At 39.2% G+C, this 17,502-nt stretch overlaps 1 protein-coding gene across 1 annotated transcript in view; it reads right to left on the bottom strand.

The window, feature by feature from the left end:
- Positions 1 to 514: 514 nt before the first annotated feature.
- STPG2 (sperm tail PG-rich repeat containing 2) overlaps positions 515 to 17,502 on the bottom strand; it is a 221,452-nt gene continuing 204,464 nt past the window's right edge. The window contains exons 13-14 of the mRNA XM_083756595.1: positions 2,224 to 2,372; positions 515 to 756 (exon numbers count right to left, since the gene is read on the bottom strand). Coding sequence (XP_083612721.1) covers positions 723 to 756; positions 2,224 to 2,372 — 183 coding nt within the window. The 3' untranslated portion in view covers positions 515 to 722. The remainder of the gene's footprint in view (positions 757 to 2,223; positions 2,373 to 17,502) is intronic.

Below are 17,502 nucleotides of genomic sequence, written 5' to 3'. Positions count from 1 at the left end.
TCCCGCTTGTCATGCATGTTGTTTGTATATTCTCATAGAGCTGGGTCTTAAGAAACCTGAAGCAACTTAGGAAGTATTTGAGATGTTTAAAAATATGTTTACAGACCTCTAACCAGAATGGCTGAAAACCAGGATGCAATACAAGGTTGTATAAAATATTATACCTCCCAGAATAGACCTATTTAAATTATAGGCATGACTGACTTAGGTTCATTATGTTTAATGAGTCTTCTCTGAGTGTAACTTAGTAGAATACAATTCATTTTTTAATAGCAAAGAATCTCATGCACATACTTGTATTTCTTCTGGTTGTTTCTGCAATCTACATGAATTTAGAGATATCTATAATGTTGCAAAAGCCATTATGTTTGCCACTCCTGCGGACTGATAGCTCAGGCCAAAAACATACACTATATTCAAATATGTCATTAACATATTCTGGCTTTCATAGATTCATCCCAAAATCTGGACTTGTGTGTGCTAAACAAGGTGTTGTCTTGCAAAGAACAATATATTAATTTGCAAAATAACTTTATTAATGGTTATGATATAAAAGCAGAAATGCAGAAATTGCAAAAGACCAGGCACAAGGAAGATAACTTCACAAAGAAGAAAAATAAAGCAGATATATTGCAAGAGCAGTTTTTATATCCCAGAAGACAAAGCAAACAAATGATATGAGGACGTCGTCAAACTGTTGACATTTCTTCACAGGACAACCTTCAAAGGGACCCAGCTACTGTGGCTTCATTTTGTCTGTATGAAAAGAGAGGGGTGCATTTAATTAGGTTTTCCCAATTGTCCCTGCTTAATGTAGGTGTGGGTGAACATTCCCATTCATCAATTCTCTTCATCCTCTTCCTTATTATATGTGAATAACTGGTAGGAGACCACCTGACCTGTATACATGATACATTTGAACTGAGGAAAGCAGACACCAAAATTAGTCCATCCAATCCTCCTGAAAAGCTCTGTGCATAGGCTCTTTTAACTTTGATTCTCAGAATAATAATTTCTGCCTGACTCTGTCCATCCATTGCTGCTTCTGGAGTACTGGACGGAAGACTGCTCCCTGCTGCAAGGTCCATTTCCACCTGGCCTGGGGGCAGGGCCCAGACTCACCCTAAACAGCTAAAAGAGGCTCCTGGGAGGCCTAAGGGACTTTGCTAGAACAACACTTGGGTTGGAGCAACTGGCTAAAATGTTTTAAAATGTTTTAAACAGATTTAATTTTGGTTCCTCTGTTTTGTTTTTGTTTTTGTTGGGTTGGAGTTCGTTAAATGTTTAGTTGGGGTTGGTAGTTATTTTAATTTGTGTATAACTGTTAACTGTTATTATTAATGTTGTTGCTGCTGTTAGTTTCTATTGAATAATAATAATAATAATAATAATTATTATTATTATTATTATTATTATTTTATTTATATCCCGCCCTCCCCAGCCGAAGCTGGGCTCAGGGCGGCTAACAACAATAAAACAGTACAAAAGTACAGCACAAACAACACTCTAAAATCATTCATTATAAAATTAATTATAGGTTTATTTCTAGTCTGTATGATATTCTTTTTTAAAAATGTTTGATGTTTTATTTTGTTTTTATATATGCTGTAAGCAGCCCAGAGTGGCTGGGGAAACCCAGCCAGATGGGCAGGATATAAAATCATCATCATCCAGTTTGGTGTAGTGGTTAAGAGTGGTGAACCAGGTCTCTGCTCCTCCACATGCAGCTGCTGGGTGACCTTGGGCTAGTCATACTTCTCTGAAGTCTCTCAGCCCCACGCACTTCACAGAGTGTTTGCTGTGGGGGAGGAGGGGAAAGGAGGTTGTTAGCCGCTTTGAGACTCCTTAGGGTAGTGATAAAGCGGGATATCAAATCCAAACTATTCTTCTTCCTCCTCTTTTTCTTCTTCTTCTTCTTCCTCCTCTTCTATGGTCCCAGAATCTTGTATTTATGACTAAGTAAAACATAGTCTAGCCTTTGCATTATAAGTCTTACATAGCTTGGTCTTTAGTTTAAGGAGATGAGCTACAGAAAAGTTGCCATCTAATTTATTAGTAGTTTTAAAATCTTCAGACATAAACTCTTCAGGTGAAAACTGTTTGCTTTAATTCAAAGTGCAGAAAATCTTAGCAAAATACGCCTGTAAACTCCCTGTTTACCAGCCTGCTTTTCTTAGTAAATAGTAAATACAAAGACAGGAAGGGTAAAGTTATCATACTCACTTTTTCGAGACTAGTTCATTCGACACACAGAAAATATCTTTCTCTGTCATAGGTCTGTAAATGGAATTGCCCACTTGAATCACAACCGGATTATTCAATGTTGCATTGAATGTTCTCTTCAGGACTGTATCTTTCAGAAGTGGACTCAGCTATGAAAACAGAAACATATAATATTATATTATGGTTTTATCTTGCAGATCAATTAGGCGGTAACATAAACTGATTTGAGAAATGGTTTTGAGGAAAATATAGCTGCTAGGAAATGAGGTTTATGAAGGTTTCCTTAGCCACCTCTGCACTTCACCTCTGGGAATAATATGAGGATTCCTTTGCTACTCAACTTTCCTCTTCTCAATGAAGTAGCAGCGAAATAATATGATCTCAATGAATGGTTGAGGCCAAGGGCCACTTCACACTTTATATGTATCCTACAAGGAGACAATCTTTTAAAGAGATTGTGCACCCAAGTACATCTGAGGTGTGATGGCAGAGCAAGTCTTTTATTTAAATATAAGTACACATTTTTCAATACTCACTGAGGCACACTGAGAATAAGTGCAAAATGAACTTCAAAATCCCAACCCCAATCCACCCACTGATGAGATAAATCATAATGTCAGGTTTGAGTGTCATGGGAAACTCAGGTAGAAGGGAGGGAGGGAGGGAGGGAGGGAGGGAGAGATCTCAAACACCTTCCTGGTTCTGTCTGACTGAAATGTATTAAACAGTTAACCCCTGACTTGATTTCCCACTCTACTGTCCTTCCTCTCCTGCCCCTTCTTTACTTATTGCTTTTCAGTTTGTCAAAACAGGAACACGCAAACCTAAAATGTTGAGAAAAAGTAAACCTAAATCTTACAACAACACACATTACACCAGTTTACTACAGCTTCCCTGCTTGATTTCACAAACTATTGGCAGCAGAGAAATGCTGCTCTTCCTTAAAAGATCAAAGAAGCGGTTCTGTATCAAAAGTGATTTTAAATCCTGTCTTTGATTTCATCAAAATGTGCATTGCGCAAAACAGGAATAGTGCGCCTAAATTTCCATTTAAAAACAATGATTGACTCCGGATATGTCTTTGGTGGAACTTCACTTACTGAACACTCCATGGGCAGAAGGATGAGGAGGTTATTTACAGCCTTTCCTTCTTCCCACTGCTGCTCCCTATGCTCTCCACAAATCTGCCAATGAGGGTTGGGGAACCCTCAGGAACAGTGTGCAAAGTGGTACAGGAAGGAAAAGGAATCATCTCTAGGCCAGGCATAGGCAAACTCCGGCCCTCCAGATGTTTGGGACTACAATTCCCATCATCCCTGACCACTGGTACTGTTAGCTAGGGATGATGTGAATCCCAAACATCTGGAGGGCCAGAGTTTGCCTATGCCTGCTCTAGGCAGCTGATGACATGGCTCCCCAAATCAACACATACTGTGGAAACTTCACACTGGACTTCAAACATCTGGCATTGTGTGCTTCCCCATTCTTCCTCCAGACTCTGGGTCCTTGGTTTCCAGATGAGGTGCAAAAACTGCTCTCATCAGAAAAGAGATTTGGGGAGCCATGTCATCAGCTGGTGTTGGTCCACTGTGCTTCATTAAGTCCAGGGTCAACACAGCCGTCTACCAGGAGATTTTGGAGCACTTCATGCTTCCTCTGCAGATGAGCTTTATGGGGATGCTGACTTTATTTTCCAGCAGGACTTTGGCACCTGCCCACACTGCCAAAAGTACCAAAACCTGGTTCAGTGCCCATGGGATTACTGTGCTTGATTGGCCAGCAAACTCACCTGACCTGAACCCCATAGAGAATCTATGGTGCATTGCCAAGAGACAGTTGAGAGACATGAGACCGAGCAATGCAGAAGAGCTGAAGGCTGCTATTGAAGCTTCCTGGTCTTCCATAACACCTCAGCAGTGCCACGAGTTGATAGCATCCATGCCACGCTGCATTGAGGCAGTAATTGAGGCAAAAGGGGCCCAAACCAAGTACTGAGTACATATGCATGCTTCTACTTCTCAGAGGTCCAATATTGCTCTATTTGCAGTCCTTGTTTTGCTGATTTCATTTAATATTCTAATTTTCTGAGATTGTTAATTTGGGGTTTTCATCAGCTGTATGCCATGATCATCACAATTATAACAAATAAAGGCTTGACATATCTCGCTTTGCATGTCATAAATCTATCTCATATATTAGTTTCACCTTTTAAGTTGAATTACTGAAATAAATGAACTTTTCCACGATATTCTAATTTTCTGAGTTTCACCTGTAGAGCTTCATCTTTGAATGGAAGGAGTCTTGTATGCAGAGCAAGACAGTCATAGTCATCAATCCAACCCATTAGAATTTACTGAAATTAAATAGGATTTAATTTCCTTCTTATTAATGCCACAATTTCTTTTGGGATGCATCCCTGTTTTTCATAATGTGTTGGGCCATCAGATCCTGAATCTGGCATTTCAAACCTAAAAAAATAACTGAGTCTGGAATAAAGTATTGTGGAACAATGGGCTATGTGAAACAAATGGACGCATTCTTATATGACAGTGGTTTTTGAACTATGTGCCAAGGAATTGCAGGGTTCCTTGGGAGATTATCAGGCCTTCCGCACTGAACTAATTAGTAATAGCAAACATGTGTTCCAAAAAAACAGCTAGACCTCCAGTGAAGAAGGAGTCTAGGGTGTGTTTTATGCTATGCTCCTCACACAAATCCAACAGGCCTATGTGAACTGAATGCACACTCTAAAAGATTTGCCATGCAGAGGTTTTGTAGAAGTCACACATGAATTCCTCAGCAGGTGAAAAGATCAATGTTGCTGTAGAGCACAGAAAGTTTGTCTTTACGCGTCATGTAAGCTGAAAGGTAGATTTGGAAACACTTTGCTTAACAGCGACAATCCTTGTTACTTGAGCAAAAGGCCATGGTGGGGACCTGGATCTGACTATAAGACCAACCCAAGGGTAAAAATACTGTTGATCAGTCTGCACAGATATTGACCTAGGCAGCAAGCAACTTGACTACACATCAGACAAATCAATAATCGCCAGCAAAAAGCTCTCGGAAGTACTGATCAACATAGATCAGAGGTGGAGGTCAGTAGCTACATGTCCAAAAGGAAGAGATTAGCTCAGGCATGGACTAATGCCGTGAGGCAGGCAGCATACAAGAAAGGCAAATCCAAGCTGCATTTCTGTCAGCTGAAGAGCAATGTTTACGACCTCTGATTGAAGCATACGAATGAATGGTGTTGTTTTTTTATAATCACATTAACTATCCTGTTCTGATAAACGCTTTTCATTTATGTTTAGCTTCTCTTACCCTAAGTTAAACCCAGTGGCGTAGCGTGGGTTGTCAGCACCCGGGGCAAGGCAAGTAATTTGCACCCCCTAACCCGTGGATTTGCACCCCCAACTCTAACCCCCAGATGTTGTGCCCGGTGTGGCCGGCCCCCCCTGCACCCCCCACGCTACGCCACTGATTAAACCTAAGTCACTTAGGAACTTGTTGAAGGAAAGTACTAAAATTTGGTTTGTAGGAAGATTAAGGAAGGGACCTCCGATCACATATCTTCCCCTAGGCCCAGTGCCAGCTCTCAGCAGCACTGCCCAAAACAAGGGTAGCTATGGATTTTGAATAATACAAACCATGAACCTAATAACAGTACATCTAGCCTCAGCCAGCCAGTTCCTTCCATATATGAAACGTACAACGGAATTCCAGTTAATTTCATCTAATATATTTTAAAAGCCCAGAAGCAGAGACCCTACTGAAAACCTGCCTCTACCTGCACAGAAAACACATAAAGCAAATGGAAACCCTGCTGAAACAATAAATTGCTCAGCAAGCGTCAATATTGTGAGCTAGGCCAGCCACCACAACCCAAAGTTTTGAGTCTCTTGCTGTATGATTTATTCATTTAATGTCTGGAGGCTTGAAGACAGACGTGGGGGGAAATGCAGACATATGGAATCTGAGATTGAAATGCAATATATTTAAAAGCCAGGACCACCAAATTAATGTATTCACACAACACACCATCTTGCTAGACAACTGACCACTGTAGTTTGTATTACAATTCTCTTCTATACAAGCATTTTATCTCTCTCCCTTATCCATCCTTCCTAAAATAAAAGTTATGAGTTAAATATAATCCTACTAAGATCCTAATGGTAGCACATACATACAATTGTGCAGCTAAAGTAAGATCCTTTCGTCAATAAAATATCCCTCATTCCTATTAAATAGTACCCAATCAAAAAACAGTTCATGAAAATTCAGAAGGATGCAAGATGTAACCTCTCTGAGATTATAGCCTTAGGCTATGCAATTCTAGTGGATGCAAAAAGGTAACATGGCTTGGCATTTGAATTTAAAATTGTTTTAAAATATTTTTTTTCATTGAGCTTTATTTAAAATGGAAGGGGGAAATGCAGCACATACATATTAATTTTTCTGTCAGTAGTACTTTTAGTCACAAGGGGAAAATCCAGACTTCCATTGGATGTATGAATTTCCACAGGCTACCGTTTATCTCTCTCTCTGGAATTGTACAATAGGTGAATTTGACGTAGTAGTTTATTTCTCTCTTTCTCCAATTATTTTTTTTGTATTAGTTATCTGTGTATATTAAAGAAAGTATTGACTTGTTGAATTTCTGCTGTATGTGCTTCTCATCACACTGGGACTTCTTAGATCTATATGAGCTTAGGAGGCAGGCTCAAACACACAGCCTTGCTATGCATAAGATAAAAATCAAAATGTGTGTATTAGCTATTTTATTGTGTGCGTTAATATTTTATTAGAAACTTACCTGATAATGTGATTAAAGAGTCGAGTACCAATTTTTAAAATGAATGAATGAATAAATAAATAAAAACTTACGGCACCAGGCTTATCTGTGTACAGTCATATAGGCAATTCCCTGGATTTCCGAAATCCTTCCACCCTCTTCTTGAAGAGGATTTATCGTGGGATTTGATTGTACATTTGCATGCCCCAGGCCATATGCTACCATATGCATTTGACAGGCAGAATGGGACAGACAGGGAAGAATGGAGGCTGCCACTCGGCCGCGCCGTGGTTTAAACAGCAAGTAGCCACGCCCCCTGGCTAACCTGATTGGTCGGCCAGAGAGCGTGATGCAGCTGGCCATCCTAGTGATGTGGGCAGCATCCCTCCACGCACAGCCAGGTCACTGGGAGGTCCTGGAACTCCTCCTGCAATGCAGCCCCCCAGAAAAGGGAAGCTTTCCTCTTGAACATGTGTCTGAATTGGCCCTTACTCACTTGAGTGTGCTTCATTAAGAGTCAAGCAGCAGGGTAACTTTATTTAAGCAGGGCTGCATTCAACTCCTAATTTTCTCTGTCCCTCCTGCTCTTTCTCTGCACTGCTTGTGTGACTCACTTAGTGGTGGCTATTCCCTTCATCTGTGCCTTCCCTGAGTCATTAAGTTTCTCTCCCTGTTTGTGGTCCCAACTCTCTTACTTAGTTCAGCACACAATGATACAGAGTTCCCTGGAATTATTTCTTCACAATGTGGGGAAACACAGAGAAGCAGCTCCGCAGTGGCTGTGGAGCTTCTGTGCCACAGACTGTAAGGGTGTAAATCTCTTTCATTCTCTGATATGCCAAAACGTGTATGTTGATTCAATATATACACCTAAATTTATGTTACAATATATTTCCCTGAAATCTTAAAATTTAGGTTAAATGCATAGACTGAACTCCCGAATATTGTTAAATGAATTGTCTCAATAAACCAACATACACTGGTGCAACCTAACAATGCTTGTCTGCCAAATGTTTAGTGCAGGGGGCTGTAGGGAGAAGAATGTTCACTTGCAGGACATTGTGTATCACCCAGTGTTGTTGTTTTTTGTAACAATATTATCGGCCCAAAAATGAAAATACCAGACCTGCAAGGGATTAATGGAAACATAGTGGTGATTTGTTGATTAATGCATTTTCTGCTTTAATTTTCCTCATAATTCCTCCAGCTTTATATATTCCACTTACCCACTGTTGTGAGAAGCCATAATAGCGAGCCATTGAAGAGGATCTTGCAGCATATTGAAAAAAACACCCACTATATTTCCAGCGGATACCACATTATGTAATTAGGTTAATTTTTGTGCTGTAGTTCATTAGGCAGCTTGACAAAAGTATTTGCATATAATAAACATCTAGTAAATAATTTTCTCATCTGTAAATACTAAAAACTAGAGTTCCTCATGTAGTAATTTGGCTAAGTACGCCTAATCCTCTTAATAGCTCCGATTTCAATGCATATTATTTCCAAGAATGGGGACACAAAGGCAGTGGATGAAATTTCTCATTTACAATTCAAATGACCTGAAAGCACCTGTAGATTAAAATTGCAGGCAATTAAGTATTCCAAACAGAAAGGAGTGGGGAGAGAAACATTAGGTTTTTGGTTACAGCTGAGACAAGAGCAGATATCCGTCAATATAGGAGCTACAAGGCAAGTTGGCTAAGATGCTTCTGTTGAGGAACCCCATTCAACTGAGTGTTTTTCATTTTATTTAAATATACTGATTGTTAACTGAGTAAAGTTAAAACCAAAACATTTAAATGCTTAAAATATTTTGAATTCTCACATCCTGGGATGAGGCTGCAGCAGGATGCTTGAAAAAGTCAGCATATTCAGATCACTGCATAAAAACAGTCAAAAAGATGCTGGTTCTTCTCTGGGTGCAGTTGTGATTCAATAAGACTTTCTAGGATACCAGTTAGGATTCTGGAAGTATAACTGATTAGCAATGCACACTTGCACATACTATGTTCAAGCACGCATGCACAAGAATGGAAATTGCTCTTAATTTATTTTCTTGTCCTATGTTTCATGTGTATCTGGGAAATTGTCACTGTCAATAAACAGATAGGTGCTATAGAAACAGTAGTAAATGAGAATGGTAATAATAACAGGACTTTTCCGATGAACAGCTTTATAAGCTAGTGCAAAAGCTGGTCCACAGAATCTGGGGCTGCATAAATTGAAAAAATAACTGGGGTTAAGAGATTTTCTCCTATTTCACGCTGAGTAGAATTTATTTTCACAGAAGATGAGATGATTTCTTTATACCTCTGCAGTAGCATACAATATAGCAATAAGCTTAGTGAGAACTCAAAATGTAATTCATAATCCTCAATTGCTTCTCACACCTAAATAGTTTCCTGTGTGCTTATACAGTCTTTCCGTGGTCCATGGCAAACCCCAGGAGAATCATAGGATAATGTTATTATATTACATGCATTTCAATAGGCTCAATGAATGCATTCAGAAGTGGATAAAATAATATTGTCTCCAAAACATTATCATACAACTCTAGTATAATTTTTCCTGATCATACAGTATATGAGCTATGTACAGAATGAGAAGCAATTTAAAGGTTGAATGAACTGTGCTGATAAGAATCTACAAGCTGTCAGCAATTTCTGAAATACAAAAAAGAAGTCTCATCATCTACATTAATTCCATCATTTACCTTTGCTCTAAGCTTGTCATTTTATTGCAAGTTTCAGATTCCAGAACATATATTCAGGTAATGACACTTAAAAAAATTACAAAGATGTAATCTTTCCAATCAGCATATTTATCACCAAGAGAATAGTGGGGAAATAATTAGCATTTTTAAATTGGTTTTAACAATTAAGTTTTGAGCACACATTTTGAGTACACATTCCCCTCCTCCCCCCAAAAAGTGAAAATGAAGCATAGCATTTGAACAGTAATTCTATTGTATCTGCAGGTGAAGGAAATAAAGTCAACTCAGAGAAGGGATTTATTAAATGTGCACCTCAGATTGACACTGAGCTTTGAGTTACACAGCAGGCATATGCTCTAAAAAACAATTCTGGATCTGTCTTTGAAGCTGTCTCTGAAATGCAAGCCACATTCCAAAAATGGATTCAGTGGAGAATTGCTACATTGCCATAGCTCCAAGACAAAATATATGGTCTTGCTGTTTTTCTAAATGGTTAAACTCTTTTGGATTAACCAAGAAACTGATCTGAACCAAAAGAACGACAGAAACCAATTACATGATTAATTCCACCTCAAACCTTACTTTGTCCTGGGGTATCTAACAGAATGTGGACCTTTGGCAAATTAGTTGTTTCAATTATCTGATTACTTTATTACTATTCATTAGTAATTTTCTAACACAGTAATATGGCACATGTTTTCTTTCTATATGGTTCTCTTCTTCAAACAGCTGTTGGCCATATACTAAAAATGAGTTGAATGGTTAGTACAAAGCTTGTGAAACCATTTATCAGTAGGAAAGTTTTATAGCTTTAGGGTTGCTTACAAATCAATGCCTTGGAGTGGGACTACCATTAGTAGCTTTTAAGACTGCCTGGAGCTGTGTCATTCACTGCTGTTTTGACACATTAATGCATTAATAGTATGCACAAGGCTGACATAACTTCTCTGATGTACTATTATTGTAATTATTAGAAGTCCTCCACCCGGACAGCAAAGTTAAGAAAGGTGACAAAAGAGTATGTAAATACTAAGACATCCTTTAAGCACCCATTTGTCTTTGACAGCACATAATTAAGAAATGGGCGGGCAGGGGCACACTGAGATAAGGATTGTCTGCTACGAATCTTGTCAAAGAAAGTAATCAAGGAGCATGGAGACAGTTGAATGAAAATGATGACATGTGTACCCCACTAGTTATCTTGTTTCAGTAGAATAGAGTTGAAAAGCCATAATACAGTGAAGAATATCAGGCATTATGGTCCATTAAGTTCCTTTGCAGTTAAAATGTTAGATTCCTGATTAGCTCTTTCTAACATGTCCATTACACGTTATAGGACTCAAGCCAATGTCTAATGAGGGTGGCATATTTTGTATAATTTGTCATGCCACTACAGAACCATTCAGTGGAATTTAATTTAGAATTATTATAGCCAAATGTAAGTAAAATAGTAAGATTTGTCAGTGACTGGGAAATCATATAGAAACCATATTTCTTGCCTCCAGCTAAGCCAAAACTAGGACACAACACACTGCTTGAACTTCATGTGCAACCCACTGATTGGAGTTACATATTTTGAAGAGCTAAAAAAGAGGACACATTTGCCGACTTCCACTTTTAACTTTGGATCTCTATGGAGACTGGATGTGTCCTGGAAAAAGAGGACATATGGAAACAGATAATGAATGTGTCATTCCTCAGTTCCCAATTTATCATGAGCGCAAATATTCAGTTACTGGGTCTGAGTGATGTTCTCATTCTATGTCCCTGCTCCAGTCAATACTGTTAACATAACTCTGTTGGTTAGGTGGGTGCTTGAGGCACCAAATACTCAAAAAACCTGTGTGGATTATGCAGATCAACTGAACATAGTGTGAATGCAGATGCATAGCCATTGACCGAACTGCACAGCCTGGTGTAGTGGTTAAGAGCGGTGGACTCGTAATCTGGTGAACCGGGTTCGCTTCCCCACTCCTCCACATGCAGCTGCTGGGTGACCTTGGGCTAGTCACACTTCTCTGAAGTCTCTCAGCCCCACTCACCTCACAGAATGTTTGTTGTGGGGGAGGAAGGGAAAGGAGAATGTTAGCCGCTTTGAGACTCCTTTGGGTAGTGATAAAGCGGGATATCAAATCCAAACTCTTCTTCTTCTTCTGTTCCGGTTTTGCCAGAAGCGGTTTAGTCATGCTGGCTACATGACCCGGAAAAACTGTCTGCGGACAAACGCCAGCTCCCTCAGCCTGTAAAGTGAGATGAGCGCTGCAACCCCAGAGTCGTCTGCGACTGGACTTAACTGTCAGGGGTCCTTTACCTTTACCTTTAACAAATCCAAACTCCTCTTCTTCTTTTTGTTTTAAACTATTTTTAATTTTGTGTTTTAGTTGCCTGGTATTAGGGTGAAAGGTGGGCAATAAATTGTAATAATAATAATAATAATAATAATAATTAATAAATAATAATGTAAATTCATAATGGGCCTTTAAAAATCAGTATAGCTCTTTCAAAGTGGTTGTTTGGAAACAGGGAGCCTACAGCCTATTCCCAGTTATTACAATTTTTGAAATGCTTCAGAAAACAGTATAGAATGTAATTTTGCATTAAGGGTAGGTAGTGTCATGATAAAGATTTATGATACAAATGGTAGCTGTCTAGCTTTGAAACACACTAGAGCTCTTTGCATCTCTCACTTTTATTAAGAGACTCCAGCTTGCCCCTCTTGGCAGCTTGACAGATGTTTCTTCTCATATCTCTCACCTTTGCCACAAGGACAGAGCAAATTTGATATAATACTTACTTGTTAGCTTACTCTCAAACTATGTCACTCTCTTTAACATTCTGATAGCTAATATAACAGAAGATAAGGAAGAAAAAATATTGCTTTAGTATTAATGAAGAGCAACTTGTTAAAATGAAAAATACACTTGTGCCTGCTTAAAGCACTGGTCCCAACCTTTGACTCAGAAGACCCTCTCGTAGAGAGTCTTATTTTTGTTCAGAGGTTATGTGTTGCTTTTTCTTACCCATGGCAACCAGTAACAAAAGACAACATTGTTGGCATAGTTACAAATGTATAGCTATCAGATTGGTAAACCTTCCTTCTTGCCAAACCTTTCTTCGGAAGCCAACAATTTGGGAAAGAGCATTAAAATAAGCAATATTATTCTCATTTGCCATGTACCCTATATAAAACTAGAAAGAAAGAAAGAAAGAAAGAAAGAAAGAAAGAAAGAAAGAAAGAAAGAATGTTCTGTCTGATATACATACTCTCAATCCAATATCACTTTATTGGAAATGACTCATAAATGGAATCAAATAAAAAAAAATAAGTGAAGAGATACTATTTCTTTACACAAATGAAAACACAATGTAGTAATTATTTGTTTTTTAATGTTAATGTTCTATTGTGTTTTTATATATGTTGGAGGCCATCCAGAATGGCTGGGGAAACCCAGTCAGATGAGCAGGGTACACATACAACAACAACAACAACAACAACAACAACAACAACAACAACATCCATGGAATGTGGATAGAAACAATGAGTGCAGTTCATATGTCACAAAGATATGCCAAAGTTACCATTGGATATAATGCAACAGAGTTCCTCCCATGGTATTTTGGTGTAAGAATTGAAATATTACTCCCTTTCAATTTGTTCCACTATCCCAACAACAAATTTTCACCAGCTGGGAAACATGGAGATGCCTGAAGTGTGCCTGACCTTAAAACAGAGCTGTTGCTTTGATCAAAGACAATGTCTTTTGAGAATGACATAAGCCTACAATATGGAGCACTAAAATGGAATTACTTTTCTTTAAGAGCCTGAGTGGGAAGATTTCTGAATGTTACACAATGGGGTTTAATCACAGATGGCTCACACAGTGATCATCCTGTTGAAATCAGTTGAAGAAAGCCAGTTTAATTGTTCCCAAGCTCCCAATTCAGCTCATTTAGTAGAAAAAGGTAAGCCCAAGTTTATGCAGGGCAGGAGGCTTAAAGAGCATATATGATTAAATTATAAGGACATTTACCTATTTTGTAAAATCAAATTACAACCGAAAGCTAGTACAGGCAGTTTTAATAATAAAATGAATATGGCTATATGGAAAGGAAACTAACAGCTGAGCCAAAATTAGAAGTGCTTCCCTTAATATAGTTGAGGTGACTACAACACTGGCCATGCTGGCAGGGTTAATTAGAACTGGAGTCCAACAACATTTGGAGGTCCTCAAATTCCCCATACTGTAACCACTTCGACAGGCTCCCAATCCCTGGTGCAGCTAAATTTGCATAGTAAATTGATACATTAATTAGTAACAGAACTAGGTGACTCAGTTCTATAGTCACTGGAGAATAGACTAAGCAACGTGCTGTCATTTCCAACAGAACTGCTACCCTTATATATTTAGAAATATTTCATGATCAAGAGTACATCCCCCATTGACCCATCTTACCCAGTACCGTCTAGCCTGACTGGCAGCAGTTCTCCAAGGTCTTAGCCAGAGGTCTTTCCCAGTCCTGCTTAATGACATCCTTTTCATTGCAAGTTTTGAAGTCCTGGTCTTTTTCCATGCAAAGCATATGCTTTACCTATGTATAGTTTCTCTTCTTTACGTGATTTTCAATAACATGGCCGTAAGGAAAATTATGCAACTGCCTTGTTTAAGCTAAGCAGCTCTGAATCTGGTAACTGTCTGGTAGAAAGACTGCTTGGGTGACACTATGTATACCTCCTTGCATTAAACAGTAAGAAATACATGAATAATCTGATATGGCCACCAAATCCAAGGACAGCCAACACGGTGCCCTCCAGACAGTCACTTCACACATTGGTGAAATCACATGTAATTGAAACCCATTGAAAAGGCCTGCAAACCCACCACTCCACCCTACCTGCCCCCATTCTGCCCTTTTAGTGATGTTTCAGTGATGTCTTTATGGCGTTTCTGGGTTTGACACAATGCACGTATACACGGTCATGCACATATTGAATGCATGCAAATGGCCCGGGGTGGGGGTGGGGGCTGCCTGTTCAACAGTGAAGAAGAAGAGTATGGATTTGATATCCCGCTTTATCACAACCCGAAGGAGTCTCAAAGCGGCTAACGTTCTCCTTTCCCTTCCTTCCCCACAACAAACACTCTGTGAGGTGAGTGAGGTTGAGAGACTTCAAAGAAGTGTGACTAGCCCAAGGTCACCCAGCAGCTGCATGTGGCGCAGTGGAGACGCGAACCCAGTTTACCAGATTACGAGTCTATCGCTCTTAACCACTACACCACACTGGCTCTCGTGAATTGCTGTACAGCAAAGTGTCCATTGAAGAGAATAAGAATTTTGCCATTTAAGAGCTAAAATGACTCACCTCACCTCTTCACTCAAGTCTCAGTTAAAACAGGGGGTCTACACTAGTGTAAATGTATCACTGAACCTCAGGATTCATTAGAACAGCTCAAAGTGTCCTAACGTGATAAACACAAAAGAACAAATCCTTGGGGAGGGGAATCAAATAACATCCTCTACCTATATCCTCTCCATAGCTTGGCTTGAAGTGCTTTACCACTTAAGTCATACATCACACTCCCTTTATGGCAGTGCATCATAATTTTCTGTAGCTAGGAGAACGCACATAAAGTTTTAAGCATTATTTAATGAAGATGACACATGAACCACATACGGAAAAGCAATATTAATAAAAAAATGTATAATGTATTCTGACATCACAATAAGGCTCTTCAATTCAAAATGTTTCTTTCAGAAAATAATATATAGCTGAGGTCATATCAATAAAGCCACACTATGATATATTACTAGGAAGCGGTTGTTTTCTGCTTCTTGGGATATGCTGTTCCACAGACAGCTCTGTAAAGTAATGTGTAGCTGATTTACACAGCCATCTTTATCACACAATAACGGCAACTGCCATATGATAAATTGAAAGCATATCACCAAACCGTAATCTTGACACAACTCTATTGTCACATGGAAGACAATCTTACTCGGCTAAGAGTGATCGCCAAAGAAGAAGATTGTCACATGATCTCAGTACCCATCAATGGAGACAAACTTCTCTTCTATGCCAACACTGCAGCATAAAAGTGTAACCTAGCTCTCTGAGTTCAGTGGTAGTCAGGAGGATTTTCATGTAAGAAGAGTTAAGCATCTCAAAAGTCCCAGGCAAATTAAAAGAAGAAATAAGCTGTGGTGTCTGATGAGCCTCTTAGATGTCGCAACTGAAAAGGCCCTGTTCCTGGCCACAAGCTATCTCACTTCTGAAGGCAGGGAAGGGATGCTCATGAATGGGGGGTGCTCGCAGAGGCAGGGTTCTTGCAGAAGATCATCCTTGTGGGTCAAGTGGTCCTTCAGAAACAGCCCTCAGATATCCCCATACTCCCAGATGTACACTCTCTCCCCTGCAATTTTGTAAGGATGTAAAAGAATGGGTTCTCCCAGAGATATAATGAAAACTTTTCTATTCCACCAGGTCTTTCCAGGCAATTAAGAATACATCTTTCCACAATGGTTAATTGAGGTCCATTTTTACCTTTTTTATAGGGTTTTATTGTCCAGTTTTATGCTTTATTGCTGTCAACCACTTTGATTTTTTTCCTTACAAAGTGGTAAGGAGAGCCAGTGTGGTGTAGTGGTTAAGAGCGGCAGTCACATAATCTTGGGAACCGGGTTCGTGTCTCCGCTCCTCCACATGCAGCTGCTGGGTGACCTTGGGCCAGTCACACTTCTGTGAAGTCTCTCAGCCCCACTCACCTCACAGAGTGTTTGTTGTGGGGGAGGAAGGGAAAGGAGGTTGTTAGCCGCTTTGAGACTCCTGAAGGGGAGTGAAAGGCAGGATATCAAATCCAAACTCTTCTTCTTCTTCTTTATAAATAAATAAATGCATCTAACACAAAATTGAAGTAAAGTTCACCACCTGATTTTATGAAGTAAAAGAGCTCATAAAAATGCTGATCTTCAAATTTGCTTGTATTTCCATATGCAAGATCTGCAATGATAATTATTCTAAATATTACTCAGTCACATTTCACGGGGACTAGGATCTGTTTGTGTTTCCAGCTGCTATCCCACAGGAAATGTAGCATTACAATTCTTATTCACGTCCTGAATATGTATGTAGAATAAGGCATCCCTCTGGAACTTAGATTATTTAAGTCATATTGCTTCACACATGAAAAAGTTTGACTGTGGACCTCTAAAAGATTATCCAGAACCTTTTTGCCAACAACTTATTATTTGTACATTATGTTAATATATTTCACGGTATCTTAAGACTTAGCTGCTCGTGGAATAGCTCAAAGAATCCTAAACCAAACATTTCATTAATTTAACCGCAGGGTTTGATACATAAATGTAAGAACATAAGAAGAACCTGCCAAAGGACCATTTAGTTCAGCATTCTGTTCTCACTGTGGCCAATCAAATGCTTGGCAAGATAACAAGCAGGACCTGAATGCAGCAGTGCTCTACACAACTGCTACTCCCAGCAATTGGTAGGCATACTGGTTCCAACAGTAGAATACTAGTTTCCAACTAGTTAGAATACTAGTCATCCTGGCTAGTAGCCATTGGCAACCTTATTCTCCATGAATTTGTCCAACCCTCCTTTAAAGTCATTCAAATTAGCAGCCATCGCTACCTTATGAGAGAAAATTCCATAGTTTAACTGTGAAGAAGTACTTTATTTTGTCTGTCCTTTATCTCCACTGGATGTCCCTGAATGCTAGTATTATGAGAGTCAGAATAAAACCTTTCTGTA

This window comes from Podarcis gaigeae (genome assembly GCF_964106915.1).
Source record: "Podarcis gaigeae genome assembly, chromosome: 9".
Taxonomy (NCBI): domain Eukaryota; kingdom Metazoa; phylum Chordata; class Lepidosauria; order Squamata; family Lacertidae; genus Podarcis; species Podarcis gaigeae.
This window is presented reverse-complemented; position numbering and strand designations above follow the sequence as displayed.